General features: G+C 37.6%; 5 protein-coding genes across 9 annotated transcripts; 2 read left to right on the plus strand and 3 right to left on the minus strand.

Annotated features, from left to right (window-relative positions):
- Positions 1-210: 210 nt before the first annotated feature.
- Positions 211-5,501, minus strand: LOC113202742 (transmembrane 9 superfamily member 2). Of its 3 annotated transcripts, none has more exons than XM_052276291.1 (15): positions 5,377-5,501; positions 5,039-5,261; positions 4,658-4,725; positions 4,476-4,572; positions 4,241-4,376; positions 4,034-4,155; positions 3,794-3,917; positions 3,566-3,711; positions 3,156-3,477; positions 2,880-3,057; positions 2,637-2,796; positions 2,399-2,550; positions 2,207-2,318; positions 1,954-2,125; positions 211-1,871 (listed from the first exon to the last, which is right to left on the minus strand). In XM_052276291.1, the coding sequence occupies exons 2-15, from the start codon at positions 5,183-5,185 to the stop codon at positions 1,804-1,806; spliced, it is 2,004 nt and encodes a 667-aa protein (XP_052132251.1). In that variant the 5' UTR covers positions 5,186-5,261; positions 5,377-5,501; the 3' UTR covers positions 211-1,803. The 3 variants fall into 3 exon arrangements, with proteins under 3 accessions (XP_052132251.1, XP_026272901.1, XP_052132256.1); XM_026417116.2 differs by having other exon boundaries at positions 5,039-5,265; positions 5,381-5,477; XM_052276296.1 differs by having other exon boundaries at positions 5,039-5,268; positions 5,381-5,475.
- Positions 5,502-5,592: 91 nt separating this feature from the next.
- Positions 5,593-7,698, plus strand: LOC113202750 (phospholipid phosphatase 5). 2 transcript variants are annotated; one of them, XM_026417124.2, is made up of 6 exons: positions 5,593-5,754; positions 5,873-6,107; positions 6,253-6,358; positions 6,467-6,614; positions 6,689-6,817; positions 6,902-7,698. In XM_026417124.2, the coding sequence occupies exons 2-6, from the start codon at positions 6,052-6,054 to the stop codon at positions 7,228-7,230; spliced, it is 768 nt and encodes a 255-aa protein (XP_026272909.1). In that variant the 5' UTR covers positions 5,593-5,754; positions 5,873-6,051; the 3' UTR covers positions 7,231-7,698. The 2 variants fall into 2 exon arrangements, with proteins under 2 accessions (XP_026272909.1, XP_052132330.1); XM_052276370.1 differs by lacking the exon at positions 5,593-5,754 and having other exon boundaries at positions 5,864-6,107.
- A 269-nt stretch (positions 7,699-7,967) lies between these two features.
- Positions 7,968-13,967, minus strand: LOC113202743 (ceramide transfer protein). Of its 2 annotated transcripts, none has more exons than XM_052276311.1 (10): positions 13,571-13,967; positions 13,366-13,482; positions 12,817-12,928; positions 12,616-12,732; positions 12,257-12,514; positions 11,245-11,417; positions 10,919-11,150; positions 10,597-10,799; positions 10,303-10,435; positions 7,968-10,222 (listed from the first exon to the last, which is right to left on the minus strand). In XM_052276311.1, exons 1-10 carry the CDS (start codon positions 13,817-13,819, stop codon positions 10,095-10,097), a joined length of 1,722 nt encoding a protein of 573 aa, XP_052132271.1. In that variant the 5' UTR covers positions 13,820-13,967; the 3' UTR covers positions 7,968-10,094. The 2 variants fall into 2 exon arrangements, with proteins under 2 accessions (XP_052132271.1, XP_026272902.1); XM_026417117.2 differs by having other exon boundaries at positions 11,245-11,421; positions 12,261-12,514; positions 13,571-13,966.
- A 107-nt stretch (positions 13,968-14,074) lies between these two features.
- Positions 14,075-18,023, plus strand: LOC113202747 (interferon-inducible double-stranded RNA-dependent protein kinase activator A homolog). Its single transcript, XM_026417121.2, has 7 exons — positions 14,075-14,242; positions 14,953-15,121; positions 15,279-15,366; positions 15,474-15,631; positions 15,766-15,917; positions 16,014-16,143; positions 16,262-18,023. Exons 1-7 carry the CDS (start codon positions 14,213-14,215, stop codon positions 16,426-16,428), a joined length of 894 nt encoding a protein of 297 aa, XP_026272906.1. The 5' UTR covers positions 14,075-14,212; the 3' UTR covers positions 16,429-18,023.
- Positions 18,024-19,516: 1,493 nt separating this feature from the next.
- On the minus strand, positions 19,517-21,437 carry LOC113202746 (queuosine salvage protein). Its single transcript, XM_026417120.2, has 7 exons — positions 21,075-21,437; positions 20,750-20,971; positions 20,495-20,660; positions 20,303-20,416; positions 20,109-20,223; positions 19,955-20,025; positions 19,517-19,871 (listed from the first exon to the last, which is right to left on the minus strand). Exons 1-7 carry the CDS (start codon positions 21,186-21,188, stop codon positions 19,639-19,641), a joined length of 1,035 nt encoding a protein of 344 aa, XP_026272905.1. The 5' UTR covers positions 21,189-21,437; the 3' UTR covers positions 19,517-19,638.
- Between the last annotated feature and the right edge of the window lie 40 nt (positions 21,438-21,477).

The raw sequence follows: 21,477 nt of genomic DNA on the forward strand, positions 1-21,477 counted from the left end.
TCATATGCACTCGAAAGACTTACAAATTCAAACTAAAAGGAATGCTCTTGCTGATAATTTAAGCCCGTCTAAACCTTGGCAATACCTGGGCCTTTCAGCATCAAAATTTGACTCGTGTTACATTTTAAGGCAAAAGTAAATGGTACAAATACCTAGATCCAACAATTTCATAGTTTGGGAAAACAAGAAATAATCAATCTGAAGATAAAATAATGTTAAGAAAGTCACTTTTAATATTCACACTAAAGCCTTTCATTTCTGGTAATTTTACAAATCAAATCAAATTAGAATTGGAATTTTGAAGAGAAAAAAAAACAAAAAACAAGAAGAAAACTGAAAAAAAAAACTGCCCTTGAAAACAAAACAAGAAGAAACTAAACCAAAATGCCACTATCACATCAAGACACAGCTTGCTAAATCAGTCGTGTTCCAACAACTATAGGACTGGAAAAACAAATTGCTCACAGTAATGGAATACTGCCAGCATCGAACGAAAAGAGGTATAATAATAAGTAATTTGAATTCAATTACACAGCAATCAGTCGAAAGCAAAACCACTGAATGAAACCAGATTTTTGCTGCGACAAGACCAGATCTCAAACAATAAATTAAGTCTTTGCAGAGTTATAGAACTAAAAGGAAAAGAAAAAAAAAAGGTAAGCTGTTTGAGAAAATCTGTAACTATTTTAATTTACAAACTAAGCTCGATAATGGTGTCGTATTTCTCTAAAAGTTTAAAACAAATAGTAAGATTTATTTAAAGCTACATTTCTCAAAAAGGTCAAATAACCTATTTTGAGCTATTACATCATAGTCAAATAAATGTCACTCTTCTCTGAACCCCATTTTTCACTTAGTTAACACTAACATAGGTCACAGACTTGATTGGAAGTAAAAAAAAAAAATACCTAAAAATAAGATAGATAAATCCTTGACAATCCGCATCCGCATGAGTACAAAATCTTAATTCCTCGTACAATTCTAAATATGACATACCGGATGCCTGATTCAAATTGAAGGCTGAAATAGGTAGCCAACAGCCAATAATGAATTAGGAAAAATATACTGAAAACTTTATTTCTTTTCTAAAGCAAAGAAGAGATCTTCCAAGAAGTGGTCATCCAGTCATTTCAAAGGCTCGTGCCAGTTTTGATAACATTTGATTAGTAGTGCTCCATTTAAGAGAAAAAATATCACATGATTATGTGAAGTAAAGACAGTAACACTGACTGAAATTTTCTTGTTCTTTTTTAGTTTGCGCTCTTTAGAAAAGAAAATGAATGTTCCTCAACAATCGACGATTAATTAAAGGTTCAAAACACAAACTGAAAACATGTTCCCAATGGGTCACACTGTACATGTCCAATATAAAACCTACATGCAGAAGTATTAAATAGACTTGCGAAAATTATCACATCATTCTCGGGACTTGAGCAGAAGAATACTAAGGATAGTAAAAGTTAATATACAGATTTGATGCCAGCACAATGTAAACAACCATGGTATGGTTGTGAATAGACGATTGGTTGGTAGAATTTCAGAATGGCATTGTTCTAAAGAACACAACATAAGAAACTCATGCTTCTACAGGTTGCACTCCACAATGAATTGCAGGTTTCTCTAACATTCATCAAAATTAAAATAAATAACAAAGGAAAAGTATTGGTAAGCCATTCAGTACTGACATTGTTAAAACAATAGTGCACCTGCATCATGTTAATGTCCACACATGGCAGAAATGAAGATCCATCGCTGTTTGGATTTACATCCAGAAGCAATGTTGGTTGGAGAGATATACTTTTCTTAATCTACCTTTACTACACTGTAGATCTTTCTTACAAACAGGAAGCAAGCGAAGAATCCAATAGTTCCTGTTAAAAAAATGCATTGTATGATGAGTAAAACCAGCAGTTTGAGGACAGAACAAATCAATCAAAACTTTCATTGGCTTACCTGTGAGCAGGAAGAAAAGGAACACAATGATAAGGGTGTAACCATAATACAAGAAGGTTGAAGCTGGATCCTCAATATTGAGTTTGGTCTCAAAATAATGAATACAGTAAACAAACAAATAAAATGATGTGAACCCAGAAGTTAGGAAACTGCGCCACCACCAATGATAATCCTGCAATTAGAAGGCAAACCATATAGTCAGAATGACTGACAAGACACAGAAAATCAATGGAAGATTAATGATCAATTTTACCTCTGCACACAAATGGAAGTAGCACAGCAAAACTGTCGTCTCAGAGCAAGTGATGACTAATATTATAAAAACAAGGAAGAGAAAGCCAAACATATAATACGTCTGGCTTGACCTGTTTCAAGTAAAACATCATCTATTAGCACTGGAATTCAAATAAACAATATAATTTAGATGTCAGTGTATTGTTGTTACCAAATAGAGTTCAGAATAAAAAATAGTTGAATAAATATGCAACCGAATGGAAGGACGCCACCCATTATAATTCCAGGAATAGGGCGAGTATACAAATTCTGATCAGGAATTTGACGAGGAATTTGGTTTGTTCTCACTGGGTGTTCCAGAATCTGAAAAAAGTAATAAGAGGAAATAAAATGATAGTTTCTATCTAAAACAGATCCAAAGGGTGTCAGTTGCTCTCAGAATTACTAACCCTTTTCCGGAAACCGAAATAAGCTCCTACAAAAGTGAGAGGAACAGATACTCCAAACCATAATCCCAGTAAAGCCAGAAGTGTAGCAAACGGCACAGCAGCTGAGCTTCCTTTGGCCCACAGAATCAAATTCATGACAAAGAAGAGACCAAATACAAATCTGAAATTATTAAAATTAGAATTAACTCTTTACAAAATCAACAAATTTTAAACTTTAATCATAATAATAAAAATCTAACTGACCCTGGGCAAAGCATGGATGTCAAGAGTACGTTTGATTTCCATTTCTCTCCGCCAAAACTTTTGTAGATTCGGGCAGAAACGTAACCAGCAGGAGTGCCCAACCAAACAAAAAGCACCATGGCACATGTCATGAGAGCTCCTCGATTAGCGGGCGACAAAAAGCCCATACAAGCAAATGCTGAAATAGAAATATCAGCCACTCAATAGTAGATGAGGATATTTTCCTAAAATGATGGAGAGTTAAAAATTGAACACAAATCAAAACAAAATACAAACCAAGAGTGACAAGAACCATGCAGAAGACTTGTGTTCCAGAACCAAGGAACACAGCTAGCAACATTCCTTTCCGAGGTGGGCGGAACACATCGCCATGAACTAGCTTCCAACCAAAGTCTTCTTGAACATCTTCACCACAATCCATTTGGTTGTACCTTGCTATGTCCTTGTGCAATGTTCGCAGAAGAATCATTGCTACCATACCAGTGAGGAATAGAACAATGACCAGAGAATTCAAGATACTAAACCATTGAATGTTTGTGTGCGGCATAGTTTCCAAAATATAATCCCATCTTGATGACCACTTCACCGTGTTATTTTCCTAAAGAAAAAAGTGATATTCTGGGTAAGTTACTAAAAAATTCATTTTTAAAGAGTATCAAAAATGAAGTGAAATGGCAAAAACTTACATGGAATCTAACTGAATAGGAATAGATGATTTCTAGATCATCAGTAAGATCACCATATGGAATTTCTAGAGGTTTAGCCTTATCCAGATTACACTCCAGTTGATTCATACTCTCATGTTTGATGCTTCGTGGAGTGACTTTGACAGCTGAAAACAAACATAACTTCTAAATCAACCCTACGAATTTCCCTTGAAATAAGACAAATTCTAAGGTGATGTAGGCACTCACAAACAATGCGACCTCCATTGGCCTCAAATTCAGTTCCCCAGTCCTCATTCCTTCCGCTGTGGTAAGTAATCAGCAGATCAACATGATTAAACAGATAGTATGTATTGGGCTTGTTGTATGTAGGCTGTAATGAAACAAAATAGACAGTTTACAATTCAAGGTTACCACAGTGACATAGGATAAAATAAAACTAATGTAACTGTGACGGATGACAAGAAAGGACAAAAAGAAAATACTAACGCTGATAGTACACAGGTCAGATAGGCCCCGCTTATCTTTGACAAAGCAGCCCATAGGGAAACCTTCACTGCAATACTGACGTTCTTCATCCAGAAAGTAGCACCAAGTGACAGGCATGTTATCTGTAAGGAGAACAGAAAAATTCAATGTCATGTGCCTAGAGTTAGATAGGTAGAGTGCACGTGTAAAGAGCAGGGGACTACTCACCAACAATCCAGTGATGTTGGTAATTAAGGCTAATACCACGTTTCAAAAGTAGAAGCTTTGACATTTCATCTTTGTTGTTTTTGTGATAAGTCTTCTTGCACACAGCTGAACAATTAATAGGTTCAAGGAATTTTATCTGTAACAGAATTTACAATTAACCATAAAACAGGGCATTATTCACTTGTGGTTTCATATCTCTTGCTGCAGTTAGAAGGGGATTTATACAGATTCATACCTTGTATGGTGATGGGCGGATTCTCTCGCCAAATACCACCTGCCCAAGATTTTCAACAGGAGAGTCATATTCATTTTCAGGAAGGCAAAAGTCAAAGCTGAAAGAAACAAGCAATGTAGGAAGAGTGAAATCAAACACAATACACACATAATTACACTGACAGAATAGAGATGGATACTAACTGGTGGTACTCGAAAGGAATAACAGATTCATCAGTGTTCAAACGGTTGACATAGAGAGTGACATCAGACTGTAAAAGATGGTTCAAGATTGTAAATTAAAATTGACAGAAGAAAACGTTGTTTATGTTTTTGCAGTAAAATTATTTTGATGTAAGAAGAGCTTGCAAGTGTAAACATAGGTTATGAAAACATCCATTGACTAAACAAAATGCTAGACAGCAGCATTGCAAGCAATACACAGAAGAGACATTGATAACCAAATATTGAAAGATACAGATTTTCACGAGGAAAACAGCTTGGCAAACATTTGATCTGGATAAAAGTTACACTGGATTGACAGAAGAGTACTACATTGCCAAAAACACCATTTCAATCATTTACCTTGCACTTTGTCTCCTCCGATTCTGCCTTGCAGAAGTTGACGGGGGCGAGTCCTGGCAGGTAGAACGCGTGAGAGACGTGCAGAAGGGCACAGAGGACCACGAAAAGGGTTGGAGCCGGCATCGCGGCAGGACGGGCGCTGCGCATCACTGGCGCAGTGTCTGGGCGCCCTAGGCAGGCGTAGGCAGTCGGACCCTGTTTACTTAGACACTTCTACTCGAAGCTCCCTGCTGATCACAACACGAGACAAATAACGGAGTGCATGTCAAAGCGACCTGCCGAAAAACAGACCGACAGCTCCGGGTCAAGGCGAACAATCGTTCGGAAAATCGGTATACTTGCCATGTAGAAATTCCAGTCGTCGCGCACTCACTCTCCCGACACGTCATTCGCAGAGCATGCTGGGACAGACGTGTGCCAGGCTGACAGCTCGCCTCGGCCGTCTGCCAACAGGGGCTTTTTGAGTCGACGCTTATCTCGGATACGATTTTAAGTAAATGTCTCGTGATTTTCGTACACAGTGCGATTCTGGCCTTCAAGTTCAGCGGATGTCTTTCCGTACAAGACGATTTAATGTTGGAGCACGCAGGTTTTCGGGTTTGTTTACAAAAGCCTAGCAGAAGAAAAGCATCCAGTCTGGAAACAAAAGCAGATTCAACGTCCGAGCGCGCCACTTTCAAATTGGAGAAGCGTTTCAAATTGGGATATTAAAATTGGTACAGTTTTCAACATAGGCAGCACGCTGATCGAACTGTCATAGATTTTCAACGAGCGAGTAGAGGGCAAGAGGACTATCAGATCTTAATTACTGCATTCTTTTCCTCCACCTTCCAGATTTTAGTGCAACACCTCTATTCGCACAATGTCACGTCTATACTGCGGATAAAAAAGAAAACAGAGCAGACGACGTTCGTGGCATATCAGCTGCTCCCGTTGACGTATACGTTATGGGCAACGTGTAAGCAAACCACTTTGTTCTAGTCGAAAATAGAAACCTGGAACGTTTTGTCGTGATGAACAATGTTCTGGGAGAAGTACTGATACGCTTGGTGATCGGCGTTATTGCGCTGTAAGTTAAAAGTGTAAAGAAAATGAAATAAAATCAACTTTCACCCAGTGCTCCGCTCGTTGCTAATGCCCTGCTGTCAATAAGTGAAAGAAATTCCCGATACTTTAATTAACATCTTCTAACCGGTGGCCTTTAACATTTTCAGATATTTTGATAAAGTTCGTCCGTTTACCAGAAAGATACAGCCGGATGAACTTTGGCTCTACAAGAATCCCCGCACTGACAGTTATGTTACAACAACTACGCTCTGGGTAAACATTCTACAAATTTTTCTATTTTTAAATTTTTTTATCCAGGTACATTAATTTTATGAGAAGTAGTTCCAATAACTTTTCATTTGTCCATTAAATTTCTTTTAGATTATGTCCTTGGGGATACCAACTGCAGTCATTTTGTGTGTGAGTTTTGCAAAACGGAAGCAATCGGATGCTTTACAAGGCTTTCTGGCATGTTCCTTGGGTTGCGTCTTGAATGCTCTCCTGACCAATATAATCAAGGTCATTGTTGGTGAGTATTCCTACCCTGTGGTGACCTGAACGTTCTTCAGTATCTCTTGTCAACAAAATCATTCATGCCCTTAGGTCGTCCAAGACCCGATTTCTTTTGGCGATGTTATCCCGATGGTGTCGTCAGTAGTAACCTGAGCTGTACTGGGGACATGAATGTCGTGCAGGAAGGTCGCAAAAGCTTCCCCAGCGGACACTCATCTTGTGAGTCTGTCATACAGATACAGCATTCAACACAATTCATTCTGAAATATGGACTGAACTCATGCTGTTTTAATGTTGTTTCAGGGGCATTTGCTGGCTTAGGATTCCTTGCATTGTATATTGCTGGCAAACTGCACACATTTTCGCGCGAAGGGAAGGCCCACGCCTGGAAGCTTGTCGCCCCTCTCGCTCCACTCTGCTCTGCTCTGATGATTGCCCTGAGTCGCACCTGTGATTACCACCACCATTGGCAGGACGTTGCGTGCGGGTCTGCTCTTGGACTTTTCTGTGCTTACATTAGCTACTGCCACTATTACCCAAAGCTCTCGTCACCTGTCTCAGATCAGCCGTTAGTAGACATACCCATCCGAACTACTTCCAGCATGGAGGGCGTCAGTGTTAAGACAATCTAGTTCTTTTCAACGAAAATTGCCACAGTTAATGGATTTTATTTATTTATACTTTAGCTTGGTCTTAGTGATGCAACAATCCTGAATACTGGTGCCGTCTTCCATGCATTTGAGTGCAGTGTTGCATTTTCTTCAGTTGAACACTGAACTTCTGGAGGCAAAATTGTTGATTTCAAAATGTAGGCAAAGATTACTTACTCCAATGATTCCAAACTATCACATCAGTTACTGAGTACCTTTCACTAACATATCTCCATCGATTGTTCTCAAACAATGTGGTATGCATTTTAATTCCTAAGTAACTTTAAGGATTTTCCTCATTTAAGCTGTAATTTAATTCATCTTTTACCTATTGTGGCTAATTGGTTCTGTGATATATCATACATCTCATCAAATATTGTTGTTTTTTGCACTTACCAACTGGTAATTGACATTCCTCTCCAAAATAAAACATGCCATATCAATTCCAAAGATTTATTTCACTTAAGTTATTAGTGGGGCAATCAGTCTTTATCTCTTTGTATTTATTACACACATTAGGTTTAACTTTTAATTGTGGTGGTTATCACAATTTAACGAATTAATTATGTCAAATAAACAAAGAGAGTGGGACTTCCAATGCATATTTATTTCCGGTCTTTGTCTATATTTTCGCATTTCGAGATAAGCCTTTGCACACATTTACTTGCACATATAGTAATATTCACAAAACATCGAGGCATGTAAAAGAAAAAGATCACTTGCTGTAAAACGGGATTTTTTATTATTTCACCCTATAACATTAACCACAGCAACAACAGTCATTTACATAAAAGCACTTTTAATTCTTCACAATAACTGTTTTATCACGCTACCTACAGAGGAAGCACAGTTCTGATCAAGTCCTAACACATTAAGATTTCCATAAAGCCAGAATTATTGGTAAATGTATCATACAGAAACATAACTTTTAGATTAAACAGTCAGATGACCACACAGTAATATGCAGAGTGTGGTTGGTAGACAAGTAATGAACAGTCCGAAAAGAGTCACATCCATATCAATGAAAAGTAGCTCATTTGACTTGCAGAAAGATGAGACTGAAAAGAAATAGATGTGTTTATAACCAGTAAAAAAGAAAACACAAGAAAACCTACGGAATGTTACACATTATTAGAAAATATTTAGGAACCAAAACCATATATAGATTCCTTAATATGAAGTAAATAATAGTGTTGAAACTTCTCATCACATCAATAATCCACCAAAACTTACATTATTGTGAAGTACAGAGACAAACTCAACAGTGAGTTGTTGCACACAATAAACACAAAATAAAAAGCAAAAGATAAGGAAGCCATTTACCCAGTTTCTCAAATTGACCTTTAACCATGACTCTCCCTCCTCTAAACAAGTATACCGCTAGATATGGATTTCCTTCAGAAAGTAACTGATCAAAAAAAAAAAAATATGATTAGATGGTTGCAGAGTAGGATGGCTGTGCATAAATGCAGAGAAGAGCTTGGCGAACAAAACAAAAGCAGAACCAGTGACAAGAGGGAAGTTTAAGCATAAGCTCAAAGTGAACATTTAAATTATCGAAACTATATTTAGACATCAGAAGAATAATCTTTCAGCTGGTAAATTAAAAGCACAGCATATATAGTTCCAATAAAAACCAGGATATATAAAAAGATTTCTTTTAAAGTCAAAAACGTCTTTACCTAAAATCCTTATAAAAACAGCTAACTTTTTGTCTATTAAGTTCGGATATTCTCAAAAACTTTTCAAGTAACCATAGCTATGAAAGAACATTAACTTCAACACGGATCAAACAATGGGCAGTCTCTATGATTCCGCTCAGACTTTTCAGTCATGAATGGATGAAAATAGCACCTTAACATTGAATTTCAGGGAAGTGAATTTTAAACCAAAAGCTTATTGATAAAAGTAAAGGCAACGTTTCAAATAGGGATTTTCAAAATATTGATCCCGTTTCTTCTTCTTCTTAAAAAAAAATGAAACTACTAAAACTATAGTCCAAAATGATAAGACCATCATGGAATAATCACTGTGTCTAACAAGATTACATGATTGATTTCACAAACAACGTTGTATCGATTTAAGAGTATAACATGAGTTACAGAAAAGAAAGCAATCTTATGTAAAATAATTTTCATTTAATTAACCAACAAAAGAGTTTTATCACAGATGTTGCTGTTACCCATAGTGACCACCTTAGCAGAAAATTAAGCGAGTTGAAAAATAAAACACCTAAAAAATATGAGAACTGCAGTGAATCAACAGGTAAGAGTTTGTGCAAGTTCTACCAATTGAAAGGAAAAAATGTTGGTTAAGATTTAAAGTTTCAAGAGGTAGCTGATTTAAGTAAGTCTTCAGTGAGCATAAAAAGCTGTGTAGCAAAAATTTGGTGTTTCAAGAGACACAAATAGTCGCTAATATTCGATATTAACACTCTTCGGAGTGTAAATCATAAATTTTTGCTTCAATATGCTTTTGCTGAAACCATAACATAGGTAGTACTTTCCACAGATATCTAAACGAGTATTAAAAATACTAATACACTAAAATATCATAAATTATGGCACAATGCAAGTTTAAAGATTGATAAACAATATTTAAGCCATCAGGGCAACTGACAACTTGATGAATATGACATGACTAAGTGCATGTGCGTGTCTCTTTCAATTATGTACATTTGCAACTTATAATTAAATTGGTGGAAAATTTACCGTGCATTAAATCACAAATCATTATGAAAGCAATACTCATTACAGCTTCACAAAATTTGAAAAAAAAAATGTAGTCTTAAAATTCACAACTCACATAGATCTAAATACAGTAGTACATAGAGAGTAGAGGTATATCTAAAAAAGGATTGGTTTATCTTGGCACTGGTCAATTACATAATTTGTGAAGCGTTTCAAGAATTTGGGATATTCTCTTTTGTAGACAGCCCGGAGGACAGCAGGTGGGGCCCAGCCTCCAGGGTTTACTGAAATATAAATGTTCTTATAAAATCATCTGATAAGAAATGTTATTTTAGAGATTCCAAAATTTTAACATAACACTTACCAACAGAGCAGTAAGTAATCTTGCAAGTCAAGTCATTGCGAGTGACTTTTGCTCCATCTTTGGGTGGGTCAATAAAAGTCTGACACATCAAACAGACTGTCAAAAGCAGTCTAACACATTTTCCAGTATTGGCCTTTAAATATACAATTAAAAAGAATGCAATTAGAATTAGTCTCTCTAGCAGTCACACCTGAGACTGAATTGTAATCCATTAACAGGTACAACAGTACATAAAAAAATATACTACTAAAAAACATTCAGCAAAGCCTAATTTATTTATTTTTGACAACCTACCGGCAAGTCAGGAATGTCAACAGAGTTGTTAACAACAACCCAAATAGGTGGACCATCCTGATCTTTATCATCAGGAACATGACGCATATGTGACCAGAAGACAGCATCTCTCTGACTTGCGGGCCAGATACGTTTATGAACTTGTAGAAATAAAAGGATATCATCAGCGATTTTCTCTAAAACTGTTGTTGTTTCAACAGTAGCTAAAACAAGAAATGAAGAGTAAATATTAGGATTTGTGTGTAGTTTTCACGAATATTTTAAAGAGGTGTTTGAAATATGACAGTTCTTAAAATAATCTAAGAACCGAATAGATATTTACCTTCCCATTCCAGCCTGTATTGGGGATTGAAGAAGTATTCACAAACCTCGTGGCCAGTGACACCCTTGACGACATGACACGCCCTCAATGGGTCAATGACCATCCCCCCAACTTCCTCTTCACGGCGATACATTTTCATTTCTCCCTCCTCAGCAAACAGTTGCCAAACACCGCCCGAGTCTTCTACACTCATTCTGGCATAATGCATTTGCTCCATTGTAACACGATCAATCTGAAGTACCATTGACCATGTCGAAATCAACAAAATAATAAAAGGATTTTCAAGAAATAGAGATCTTAACCACTTTGTCACAATTTCTACTAACCTCAGGCCACAGATGATGAGCAGAAGCTACGGTGTTATTGGTGGTGGAAGAAGCAGCAATTACACTATGTTGCTTCTTTAAACGGTGCCGATATTCTACCTCTTCTTCCATTTTATCAAGACCAGTCTCCATGGCATCATAAAATTCATCTTCATTCATAGTACTATGAGGTCCTTCCTGGATAGCATAAACAAACAAGTGGAATGACAAATTTGATTGGCATAATAGATAACAAACAAAAAAAGACCAAAAAAGTATTCATGAAATTGAAATAAGAGAAAGAGATCAAGAGAATGCACCTGCATCTCAAACAAATCGAAACCATTAACTTGGCATGTTAATGTTTTAATCCATCAAGAGCATTGACATGAACAAGAACAAGACACATGACTTTCAGCAGTAGCAGTCCAAAATGTAGGAGGCCTATTTGTCTTTTCCTCACCACAAAGAGGAGTTGAGATGGGGAAGAGGGCGGGAGGGAAGAGAGAGGAAGAGGGAGAGAGAGCGAGTTATCACTGTGGAATCAGCTGTCCCCACATCCCACAGAGCGGGCGGCCGGCGGCCAGCGGCCAGCGGCCGCACCCGACCCGGCCCGGCACACAGAGCAGATAACAGACAGAGCAGAACAGAGTCAAGGGCCTGCCTGACCTGTGTGTGCCCCCTAATTAACAGGGAACAAGAGGGCATGAGTTATGGTAATTGGTTAAATTGGCTATCATTACCTCGGTGGCAATCAGGCTGACTAGAGCTCAATTGAAATGGATATTGAGAGGTGTTGTATCAAGACAATGCACCTCCATTCACAAAAAAAAAAAAAAAGGGGGTTCAAGAAGAGTACAGTCACAGTAATTTTTGTTTGCCGGGAAAAAAGGAAAATGAGTGTAAGTGCAATCCAGGTAAATGATTAAGATACCAAGAATTTTCTACCAAGTAATTTAAGAAGCCAGTTCAAACCACAAGAAAGAAATGTCCAGGATTTCCACAGCAGTAAAAATAATAAATCAGGTCTGACTTGCCTCACAATCTGGCCCAGCATGAACAGCTGAACGAGGTCCATGAACACGAAGAGTTCTCAGGCTTTCTTCTAAACGGCGACGACGTTCCACTTCCTTTTCTAAGCGCCTTTTCCATAAGTCCTCACTTTGTCGGACCATTTCCAGGCAATGTTCAAGTGTGGTTAGAACTCCTGTGGTGGTGGCCTTGAAAGTCATTGCTTCACCTTTGAAATCTACTGCTCTTGACTGAATGACAGTCCCTGAGTTTGCACAACCTGATAAAACAAAACAAGAAGTTTATTTATCAACATTGTATTATATTTTTAAATTGTAAATTGATTAAATAAAAAAATTAAATAAAAAAATAGCCACTTACTTTGCTCATTTCCATTAGCAGTCTGTGCACATTCATCAAAATATGTTTGCAGTGTATCAATTTGTCCACAGAGTATATCCCGAAAGGTTTCAAGCTCTGACAATTTTTCTTTCAAGCCTAATAAACAACCAAAAAAATTTCATAAAAGACTGGATTTAAACTGATTTTAAAAAAAGTTAATTGGAAGACACCATACTGTACCTCGGGCTTTTTTTAGACTATTGGTTGAAGCAGTCGAGAGTGTATTGGATGAAAGAGATACAGCACTCCCATGTCGTTTAAGGCTATTTTCACTACCATATCCTGATTCAGCCTGAGAAAATAAATTGCACATATCACATCTGGCCACAACACAATCTCCGAAAACATTTAAAAAACAATGTACCAGGAAGATAACTATCCTTAAGACATAAAGGAATAGTGCCTATTGCCCTAAACAATGAAGATACCACAAAACAAGGATGTTTGGAACTTCAATAAAAGAACTAACAAATTCAGTTTGCTGTCACAGGATGCTGGTTTTCTAACTACCTCTAAGCTCTAAGCAATTTATATATACAGACTCATTAGGTATTTGATTATTTATAGTTGCAATGGCACTAGCCACCTGAACAGACTACAATTTAACAAGACAGTAAATATGTGATCATAATAAGTGACACCATCGTAAAAATTTGACAGAAAGTGGCTTACAACTAAAATGAATGAATGAACACATGTCGAGAAATTATGTTGATTAAGCGAACAAACCTTGTATGTTTCCAGAAGATCAACCCAATGTACTTTGTCTTCAGGGGTGGCAGCTCTCAAGTACCAGACACTGTCGTTGACAGATACATCAAAGCGAGACTCGTCAAATTCATGGGCCTGGAGTGGGAGAAAAAAAATCACTAGGACAATTGTCTCACAACATGACAGTCCCGTCAGGCAGAACACAAATGTAAACAAATGGTACCTTGATTGTTGCCTTGAACAGACTGATGGAGCCTCTGCAGCCCAGTTTCATGTCCTTCTTCGACTTGTAGTAGGAGAGGGTGCCGCCCTTGAGCACAACGTACCGAGCCTGCCAGCCATGGATGTAATTAGTCCACTTGCTGAGCACTCCCTGCCATTCGTGGTTATCGAGACCGTTTTCTGAGTCATCCTCCTCGTCGCTGGCCACGGCCTGCTCCTCGGCGACCGGCCGCTCCGGCACCTTCTCCATGCCGTCGCGGTCACGTCCTTTAGCTCATCTGCGTCCGCGGACTGACACGGCTGTCAAAGTGCCTCGAAATGACAGCGACGCACACGCACTTGCGGGTAACTTGCACTTCACGCCCGTCGATTAAGTCCAACGAAGGAGAGCCGCCATCTTGAATGTTTGTGTGGAGGAGTGCACGACGTGTGTGCGTGTGCGTTTGTGTGGCAGAGATCCGCTCAAGGCAAGAGCCGCAGACTATTCGCACGAACGCGCGCGCGGGCGCGCTGCGCTGCGCATAGCGGGTTTGCATTGTTTCCGGCAGCAGCAGCGGCAGCGGCAGTAGGGCAGTGTTTACGTTTTTGCCCAAACATTATTTTGGGCCAAAATTTGTAACACCGAAAAGAAACCAAACAAATTATGCCAGGAGCAAATTATTTTCTCAGCAAGGTACGTAGCAGCCACACCTCTCCCCAGTTTCCGATATGTCGATTTTCTTTCTGTGAGGGCACGAGAAAAAAGGGCCAATGTCTGGGACGCCTCTTGTGCTGCACCCCATCACGACGTAGTCTACCGGTCGTTTATCTCAAGCTTCTAGGTTTCATTAGTCTTTTTTGAAGCGGATAATGTAATTGCATTAAATTATACTAACGTTTTCAGTAAAGATTTGGTTTTAGTAGTTTGTGGAGGTCTTGCAGGAGGTAAATTGTTTGTCAACATTAAGGTTATGATGCAACTCCTCCATGTGAAATCACGTAATTTTCAAGTGTTACTTGATACAGTTTCTCCATTAACGCTCAGATACGTGCACTTGTTAAAAGCCGTTGCATTTGACCTGTTGTTGATCATTTCTTTTCAGTGTAGGACTGCCACTGATAAAGGTTCCCCATTGTTCGGTGTTGTGTGCGAAACATTAATAGTTGACCAATCTTTGTGCACTACTATTTATAATGTTAGCCTTAGTGCCTGGCAAGCCACTCTGTCAATCAACCACAGTATTGTATCGATTTCACGTAGTATCTGACCAGCAGCTTATGGCAGCCCCAGCTTATGTGGCCATCCTTGCATTGCCTCATGAGACCAAATACACCCTCTCTTCATCTTTGGAAGAAAGTGAACTTTCTGATTTATATTTTGGTTATTCTTCCTACCTTTTCCAGCTAGCAACTCAAACGCCTGGTCCGCTTGTGGGCACTACAGTTGTTAAGAGCCAGCCTCCATGCCTAGATTTGGTTCCAGTTTCTGTATCTAACACAGTCAACCATGAAGTACCTCCAATCCCATCCTATTGCCAAGATGTATCATGTGTCTCAACAAAGGATCCCGAAGGTAATCTTTTTGTGATAACAGTCACATATGAAACTTATCCATGTATGCTCTTGTCCTATCAGATTTTCTAATTACCATAGATACATTTCTTGTAGAAATTGTTGTTGTTTTTTTTGTGTGTGTTTTTTTGTTAAAATATGAATTTTTTCTTTTTCAGTTTATGAAAACATTTATTCCAGACCAATGGGTAGACAGTATGTGCAGTATGGTAGTCGAGGATCTTTTTACACCCAATTACCAATTAAGTAAGTAGAGTCTTTGAATCTTTCTTTGATGAATGTCAATGATATTCCTATCAAGATCAAAAGAGTATCAGGGGGATATCACTAATGTTGATTTCTTGTACTTTCAGTATGAAAGGATTAGAGGAAAACCCTGTTGGAGAGTTACAAGAGCTATGCACTAAAATGCGCTGGGTTTTTCCGTCTTATGCAGTATGTTGTGAAAATGGTCAACCTCATGAGCGAACATTTGTCATTGCTGTTCGCTTGTATAATGTCAAAGATAAAGGTACAAATTGTTGATTTTACTCAACTGTTTAAAATCAAAAAAGCAGAGAGAACATTAATACAACACGTTGTGCTCATTGCTAATGGACATAATATTAGACACACTGATACCCACTGCTCATCTGATCTTTTCAGGTGAAGCGAAGTCAAAGAAGGCTGCAAAGAGGGAAGCAGCTCGAAATCTTTTATTTCAATTGTTAGAAAGATCATCGGGCCAGAGATATTCTGGTCAGGTGCCAAGTGCAGCTGTAGAGTACAAACCAGTGTCAGATTCTCCTAAGAAGTCTGTGAGTACTTCCGTCAAAGCTGTAACAGACTTAAAGTACCCATGAAATATGATAGATTTATTGACATTTTCCTAACGGTTTTGTGGGCTGTTGTAGGTGGCTCAACAAATTCAACTTTATCAAGAAACGCCATCTCACACTAAATGTATCGATATGCTTCAAGAGCTGGCTGTGAGGCGTAATTTGCGAATTGTATACATTCGTCTGGATTCAAGAACACCTACAGGTGAGTTATGGCAAAGAATCTGTGTGTTTAATTTACAACTCTCTTTTCAATTCCAACGTTATACTTACACATTCTTTAGTATTTTTTATTACCGTTAATATGCTTTTTATGTGCCCAGGACTGATCCAAGTGATGCTGCAGATATCTACTTCCCCCATAGTCGTTGTAAGTGGTCAGGGACGTACAGTACTAGAGGCGAAAGCTGAGGCAGCATTAAATGCACTTGAATGTATACGTATTACTGCTAAAAAGATGCCTTTTCAATCTATCAATCTAAATCTGTGAGCTTGCATTCACATATGGTAATTGCACTAGTCAAACCATATACAGTGGCTGAGTGCACTCAAATGTCATTGTTATGTGAAGTGTGCAACGATTCTAAATCCTGCTGTGGATTTAGAAGAGATATGTTGCATACTTTTCATTATCCCTTTTTCGTTAAGTTGTCAACATCCTATTTTGTTAACTTAGGAAAAAATTTATCATTAAATTGAATGTTTCAATTTTTTTTTTTTGTCTAAATGAATGTTATCTGATGCTTGTTGTAGTCAGATATAATTTTATAACTGTAGTTTGTTCGTGTCAACATTTTCATTGTGGCAGTACATCCTACAAACTGCCATGTAAAATATTGCTACGACCTTAAATCAATTTGATATCTCCGTTGGTATCTGTCTTTCTTTCTTTCATTCATTTTATTAAAATAGTCTTCCTGGAGAAGATTGCTTTGTACTTAATAGATTCATGATTATCTATTGTAGTTTAGTAAGAATCTCAAAAACTTCTTGTCCTTTTTTAGTGGGTTGCTATGTTCAGCCTTTGAAATTTATACTTTCTGCTACCTCTAATACTTTTCCTATGTGCAGAAAGTAAATTTAACATCTATTCCAGATATTCTATCCAATAATAGGTGATGTGATGCTTAGTAAAAATACCTATGTATGTTAGATATCCATCTGATCTCTTTTATTTAAAACATTGATTTAGGTAAATTCATAAGGTCAATTAGGGTGTTTCATTTTTTTTATTTATTTTTTTTTAAATGTGAGATTTAGACTGCTTTACATTGCTGTGTTCACTAAATGCCTGGCCTTTCAATAAACCTATCTGAGCAATTTTTTTTTTATAGTGAACTCAAATCAGTGTTGGTACATTGTTGTAAGTCAAAATTGGTTTCAGTTTTATGCCATTTATGGTTCAAAACTGCCTATCTTCAAGCTTCAACAGTTTTTGATATTTCAAAAAAATGAAATAATAAATGGTGTTCAACTGGTACTTATTACTGTAGAGGAGGCATATTCTTCTGATTCGCTGCTGTGTGTTATGTATATGATGCAGCTATGGTTTGGAAAAACAATTAGATCCTGATTAGGTAGTTTTGGGTTAGCTGTTTTCCAATTGCAAGTTTCCTAATGGTTCTAGTTACATTTTGTAATAGAGTATTTTCATCATACATCATTTTGTGATTTAGTTGATAGGCTAAGAGGCTGTTGAATTTGGCTTTGAACCAACTGATAGATTGATCACATATGTTCCAATAGAAGAAAACACACCAGTGTGTCAGAGCCACAACGCAACAGTCTGGGGGTTTGCCTACTTACTCCCCTTGGAAGGCACCATGGCCTCTAGGGTATGCAACCCGCAAGACTGTTGTGTTATAGCTCTGACACACTGTACAATCAAGAGAGGTGTCAGTAATGAGGGAACAGTTAGTGCTTTCTTTACCTTCATATTTCTGTTGCTATGAGTTACATTTTATTTTTGTACTGGCTGGTCTTAAATTTGTCACAATTATTCTTTTTCCTTTTTATGTAATACTGTGTGTGGTGTAGTGTGAAAATCTGTACTAGAGGAGTATGAGTATAAACTCAACAAGAGTTTTTATGGTGTTATCAACAGACCATGTTTATCCCCTTTGCTAACATTTTCTGCTGTTTCTCTAGAAAGTTTGGTAATGTAATCAAAACTTTCAAGTTTTGTTTCCTATGTGCTTCTTGGTGAAGTGAACATTTCACACTAAGATAGCTTCAACTTTGTAGGGTGCAGAGTAAGCAGCATAGCGTTGTCAATTTTCAATGTAGGCTTGGTCCGGCTGTAGATGTTTCTCCCTTCTTTTTTTTTTTTTTTTTTTTATGCTTGTGCTCCTTTACTTAAAATTACCAAAAGAAAAGAAATATTTTAGGGACCACAATATATCTGATATTTAAACAGGCTGTTATGTTTTAACCCCCGTTAAAGTATTCCAAGTTTTGTAATTACATAAAAATTACTTGCAGATGTCAGTTGTGTCGCTGTCACATGTTTGCAGGCAGTTTAGTCTCCTCCGTTCTCTGGTGCATTTTCAATGTCCCCTCCCCCCTCCTCCGCTAAAGCTACACTTTTACAGCTTTTCTGACTTTTAAAAATAATCAATCTTTGTACCTTGGTTTTACCAAAGTGGTTTCTTATAAGTTGAAGATCGTCATATAATATTGCGTTAAATTTATCTTGTATGGCATTCTGTGCTGAAGACTGATGACTGGGCGTGTGATTACAGTTCATCCATCTGTTTGTTCTAATGCAGGTTTTTCTGATCTAATTCTTTGTCATCCTTTTTGTGTAATGCTGTGTATATTATATTCATTTTTCCGGGGATGACGAGGAGGAATGATTTTTTGATGTACTGATCTTGTGTTGCTGTTTGTGGTATTGCATCCAGCCTTGCCAGGAGTTAGTGATTTCACATTAACAATTACTGTTGATGTAATGTGCATGTTTAAGACAGTACACTTCTAGTAATCCCTCTGAACACGTTAATTTAGCCTGTAGAACGCAACTTTTGCATTGTCAAATTAGCTATATTGTTGTACTAACTTAGACATGCACATTACTTTAAAATTATGTTTGCCTTACGTTTGTTTTTAAGGCCAAAATATTGAGAGGCAGCTTAATTGTTCAACCTTTTTTTTTCAATTATTTTGTTTTAAGGCTGTGATTAAAAAAGGCGATATGTATGTCCATCTGCCATAGTGTGCTACTCTTTAAGATATCTCATTGATTTCAGTTGAAATTTAGTTTGTCTTACTTTTCAGACACATTCTGCTTGAAATCAAATTATTATAAATTATCAAGTGCTCACTTCTTTTTGTGCAATAGAGGTGCTATTATCTTGTCAAGGTGATAAGTGCTTCTATGACACTCTGGCAAAAGTTAACATGGTCTGTCACTTAACTGTCAAAATATGTAATTCAACTGTTCTTTTCAGAGCATGTATACTTTTGCTACAGCGCCATCACAATGCACAGTATATTTAGTTTTATCCATCTATTGTAAATTTGTAGTTCATTTGTGCAATATTGTTTTGATGGCAAACATGGAGTTAGTTTGCTATGAGTTGGCTACATTTTTAGTGCTGTATTAAATTTTCATCAATGAGAAAACATAGAAAACATTATTTCTTTCAGCTCCAGTTTAACCTTTCCACATAACTTCAAACTCAGCCAAACCAGAGACATGTTAATAGTATATCGACACCACTTTGTGAAAAGGAATGCTTGACAACTCTTGAGCATATTGTCGCCGGAAATCCCACAAGAAATGATCGATGATAATTGAATTTACAATGAACTGATCTGTCCTGTTGGCCTTAGACAAGATAGCCTTGACACTTGAAGAAAGCAACTCAACTGCATGAATCGAACACCCCCTTATCTCAATTTCTTCTTGACAACCACTTTCCATTATCCCACCTGTGGACATAGTTATGGTGATCAACAGTGTATGTGAGTGTTTCAACTCCAAGAGGCTTCTGACTTCTACAATCTTAACATACCTGTCTCCAATACATTTAATAAAGCAGGAGAATACTGCATCACTTCAAAATGGACCAAAACTTGAGGTACTCTACATCAAGGGAAATTAAAAATAATTATAATATAGTATTTTGTAAATGGTTTTACTGAAAGTGAAAATAGTTTGAATGATACCTGTAATCTGCAAACATTGTTATCTGGTCAATGTCACTGAAAAATCCTAAATCTTTCCCTTTGAAACATGCCCATATGTCTCCTACTAAAATTTGCGCCCTCTTGTAGAATGAAACTGTAAAATAACATAAATACTTTTTTAAAGAAAAGAATCAAAAAGTAGAACAAAAATCTCTCAAAACCAGTGCTTCTACCTTGAAATTCCTTAAATATTGCTTCATCTCTAAAACAAGGAAATTCATTGACAATCAGGTTTAATAGGCTTTCAGCAGATCCATGAGAAGCTTTCAGACAGTTAATAAAAGACCCTAAAACAGAAAAGACAAACCAGCTTACATGTGAAAATTGTGTAAATTCTGAAACCATGTGAGATCGCGTGGCTTTACCTTCATATTTTTCCAGGAGACAGGCACCTACTTGACGTAAACATTCAGCTCTCTCATCTATCAATGGTAAAGGTGCACTACCATCATCACCCTGAAGCAATTCTTTCACTTCTTTGGATGTTATCTGCGAGTAAAACTTAGGGTCAGTGACAGCTTTACCAGCATCCTGCAAAATTTGAAATAATATAATTTAGGATGATGAGCACAACCTATTGCAAGCGCATTGGGTATTCCTGCATGAACTTGAATATAAACCTTTGCCCGATTAAGTGCTGCGCACAGAGCAAAGTATCCTGTGTACTTTTTGCCTTTATATGAAACAGTATAATGAGCACCGTCAGGAGACCAGAAACAAAAGTTCAGGGTATCAACAACAAATATCCAGTCCACCGCTGATGGGTCTGATGACGGTGGATGTAATTCATGTTGTGAAAACATTTCAATGCTGATCGTCTTATCCTGTAACTTTTCATATATCTGTAAACGAGAGGTGTCAGAGGGTTAATTTTGATGTTGATCCGCAGTGAAAATAAAAATTAGTTTTGATCATTAATGTTTGTCAACAGACTTAGTGACTCACCTTTTGGGCTAGCTTTTGCACACCACTTTCCAGAATAGTTACATGTTTAGATTCGGATGCAATCAGCTCTGCTGACTTTCTGGGAGACAGTATTTTCGACCGGCTTGGGTTCATGATTGTTTCCTAAATTGTTTCTTTTGTACTTGTGTTTACGATCCTGATAATGAGTCTTGATTTGACAAAGAAGAACCCATTAACACGTAGTGCAGAAAGTACACGCAGTCGTTCCCTGGCGGTTGTCACATCACATGACAGGCCCTTCAGCTCTTCAGAAGACAGACGGGAGCTGCTAAAACAAATACCGTTTCAATGAAACACTAGAATTCCCCGGTACCCCGTGGAACGCGGCACAACGCGATGATAGAGCTTGCGTGCGCTGGTGGCTCCATCTACTCGGCTGCAC

Source organism: Frankliniella occidentalis, unplaced genomic scaffold (assembly GCF_000697945.3).
Source record: "Frankliniella occidentalis isolate FOCC.00 unplaced genomic scaffold, Focc_3.1 Scaffold9, whole genome shotgun sequence".
Classification (NCBI taxonomy): domain Eukaryota; kingdom Metazoa; phylum Arthropoda; class Insecta; order Thysanoptera; family Thripidae; genus Frankliniella; species Frankliniella occidentalis.

Excerpts from the sequence above, each read along its gene's own strand:
- LOC113202742 (XM_052276291.1), bottom strand. The coding sequence starts at position 5,185 with ATGCGCAGCGCCCGTCCTGCCGCGATGCCGGCTCCAACCCTTTTCGTG. Across the intron at positions 2,797-2,879 it reads ACATCCATGCTTTGCCCAGG|ATTTGTATTTGGTCTCTTCT; the intron begins GTCAGTTAGATT and ends TAATAATTTCAG. Across the intron at positions 2,126-2,206 it reads ACTTCCATTTGTGTGCAGAG|GATTATCATTGGTGGTGGCG; the intron begins GTAAAATTGATC and ends TTCTAATTGCAG.
- LOC113202750 (XM_026417124.2), top strand. The coding sequence starts at position 6,052 with ATGAACAATGTTCTGGGAGAAGTACTGATACGCTTGGTGATCGGCGTT. Across the intron at positions 6,615-6,688 it reads TATAATCAAGGTCATTGTTG|GTCGTCCAAGACCCGATTTC; the intron begins GTGAGTATTCCT and ends TCATGCCCTTAG. Across the intron at positions 6,818-6,901 it reads CCCCAGCGGACACTCATCTT|GGGCATTTGCTGGCTTAGGA; the intron begins GTGAGTCTGTCA and ends ATGTTGTTTCAG.
- LOC113202746 (XM_026417120.2), bottom strand. The coding sequence starts at position 21,188 with ATGAACCCAAGCCGGTCGAAAATACTGTCTCCCAGAAAGTCAGCAGAG. Across the intron at positions 20,972-21,074 it reads TGCAAAAGCTAGCCCAAAAG|ATATATGAAAAGTTACAGGA; the intron begins GTGAGTCACTAA and ends TCTCGTTTACAG. Across the intron at positions 20,417-20,494 it reads TCTCCTGGAAAAATATGAAG|GGTCTTTTATTAACTGTCTG; the intron begins GTAAAGCCACGC and ends TTTCTGTTTTAG.
- LOC113202747 (XM_026417121.2), top strand. The coding sequence starts at position 14,213 with ATGCCAGGAGCAAATTATTTTCTCAGCAAG. Across the intron at positions 15,367-15,473 it reads TACACCCAATTACCAATTAA|TATGAAAGGATTAGAGGAAA; the intron begins GTAAGTAGAGTC and ends TTGTACTTTCAG. Across the intron at positions 15,632-15,765 it reads GTATAATGTCAAAGATAAAG|GTGAAGCGAAGTCAAAGAAG; the intron begins GTACAAATTGTT and ends TGATCTTTTCAG.
- LOC113202743 (XM_052276311.1), bottom strand. The coding sequence starts at position 13,819 with ATGGAGAAGGTGCCGGAGCGGCCGGTCGCCGAGGAGCAGGCCGTGGCC. Across the intron at positions 12,929-13,365 it reads ATCTTCTGGAAACATACAAG|GCTGAATCAGGATATGGTAG; the intron begins GTTTGTTCGCTT and ends TTATTTTCTCAG. Across the intron at positions 11,418-12,256 it reads TGGGCCAGATTGTGAGGCAA|GACCTCATAGTACTATGAAT; the intron begins GTCAGACCTGAT and ends CTATCCAGGAAG.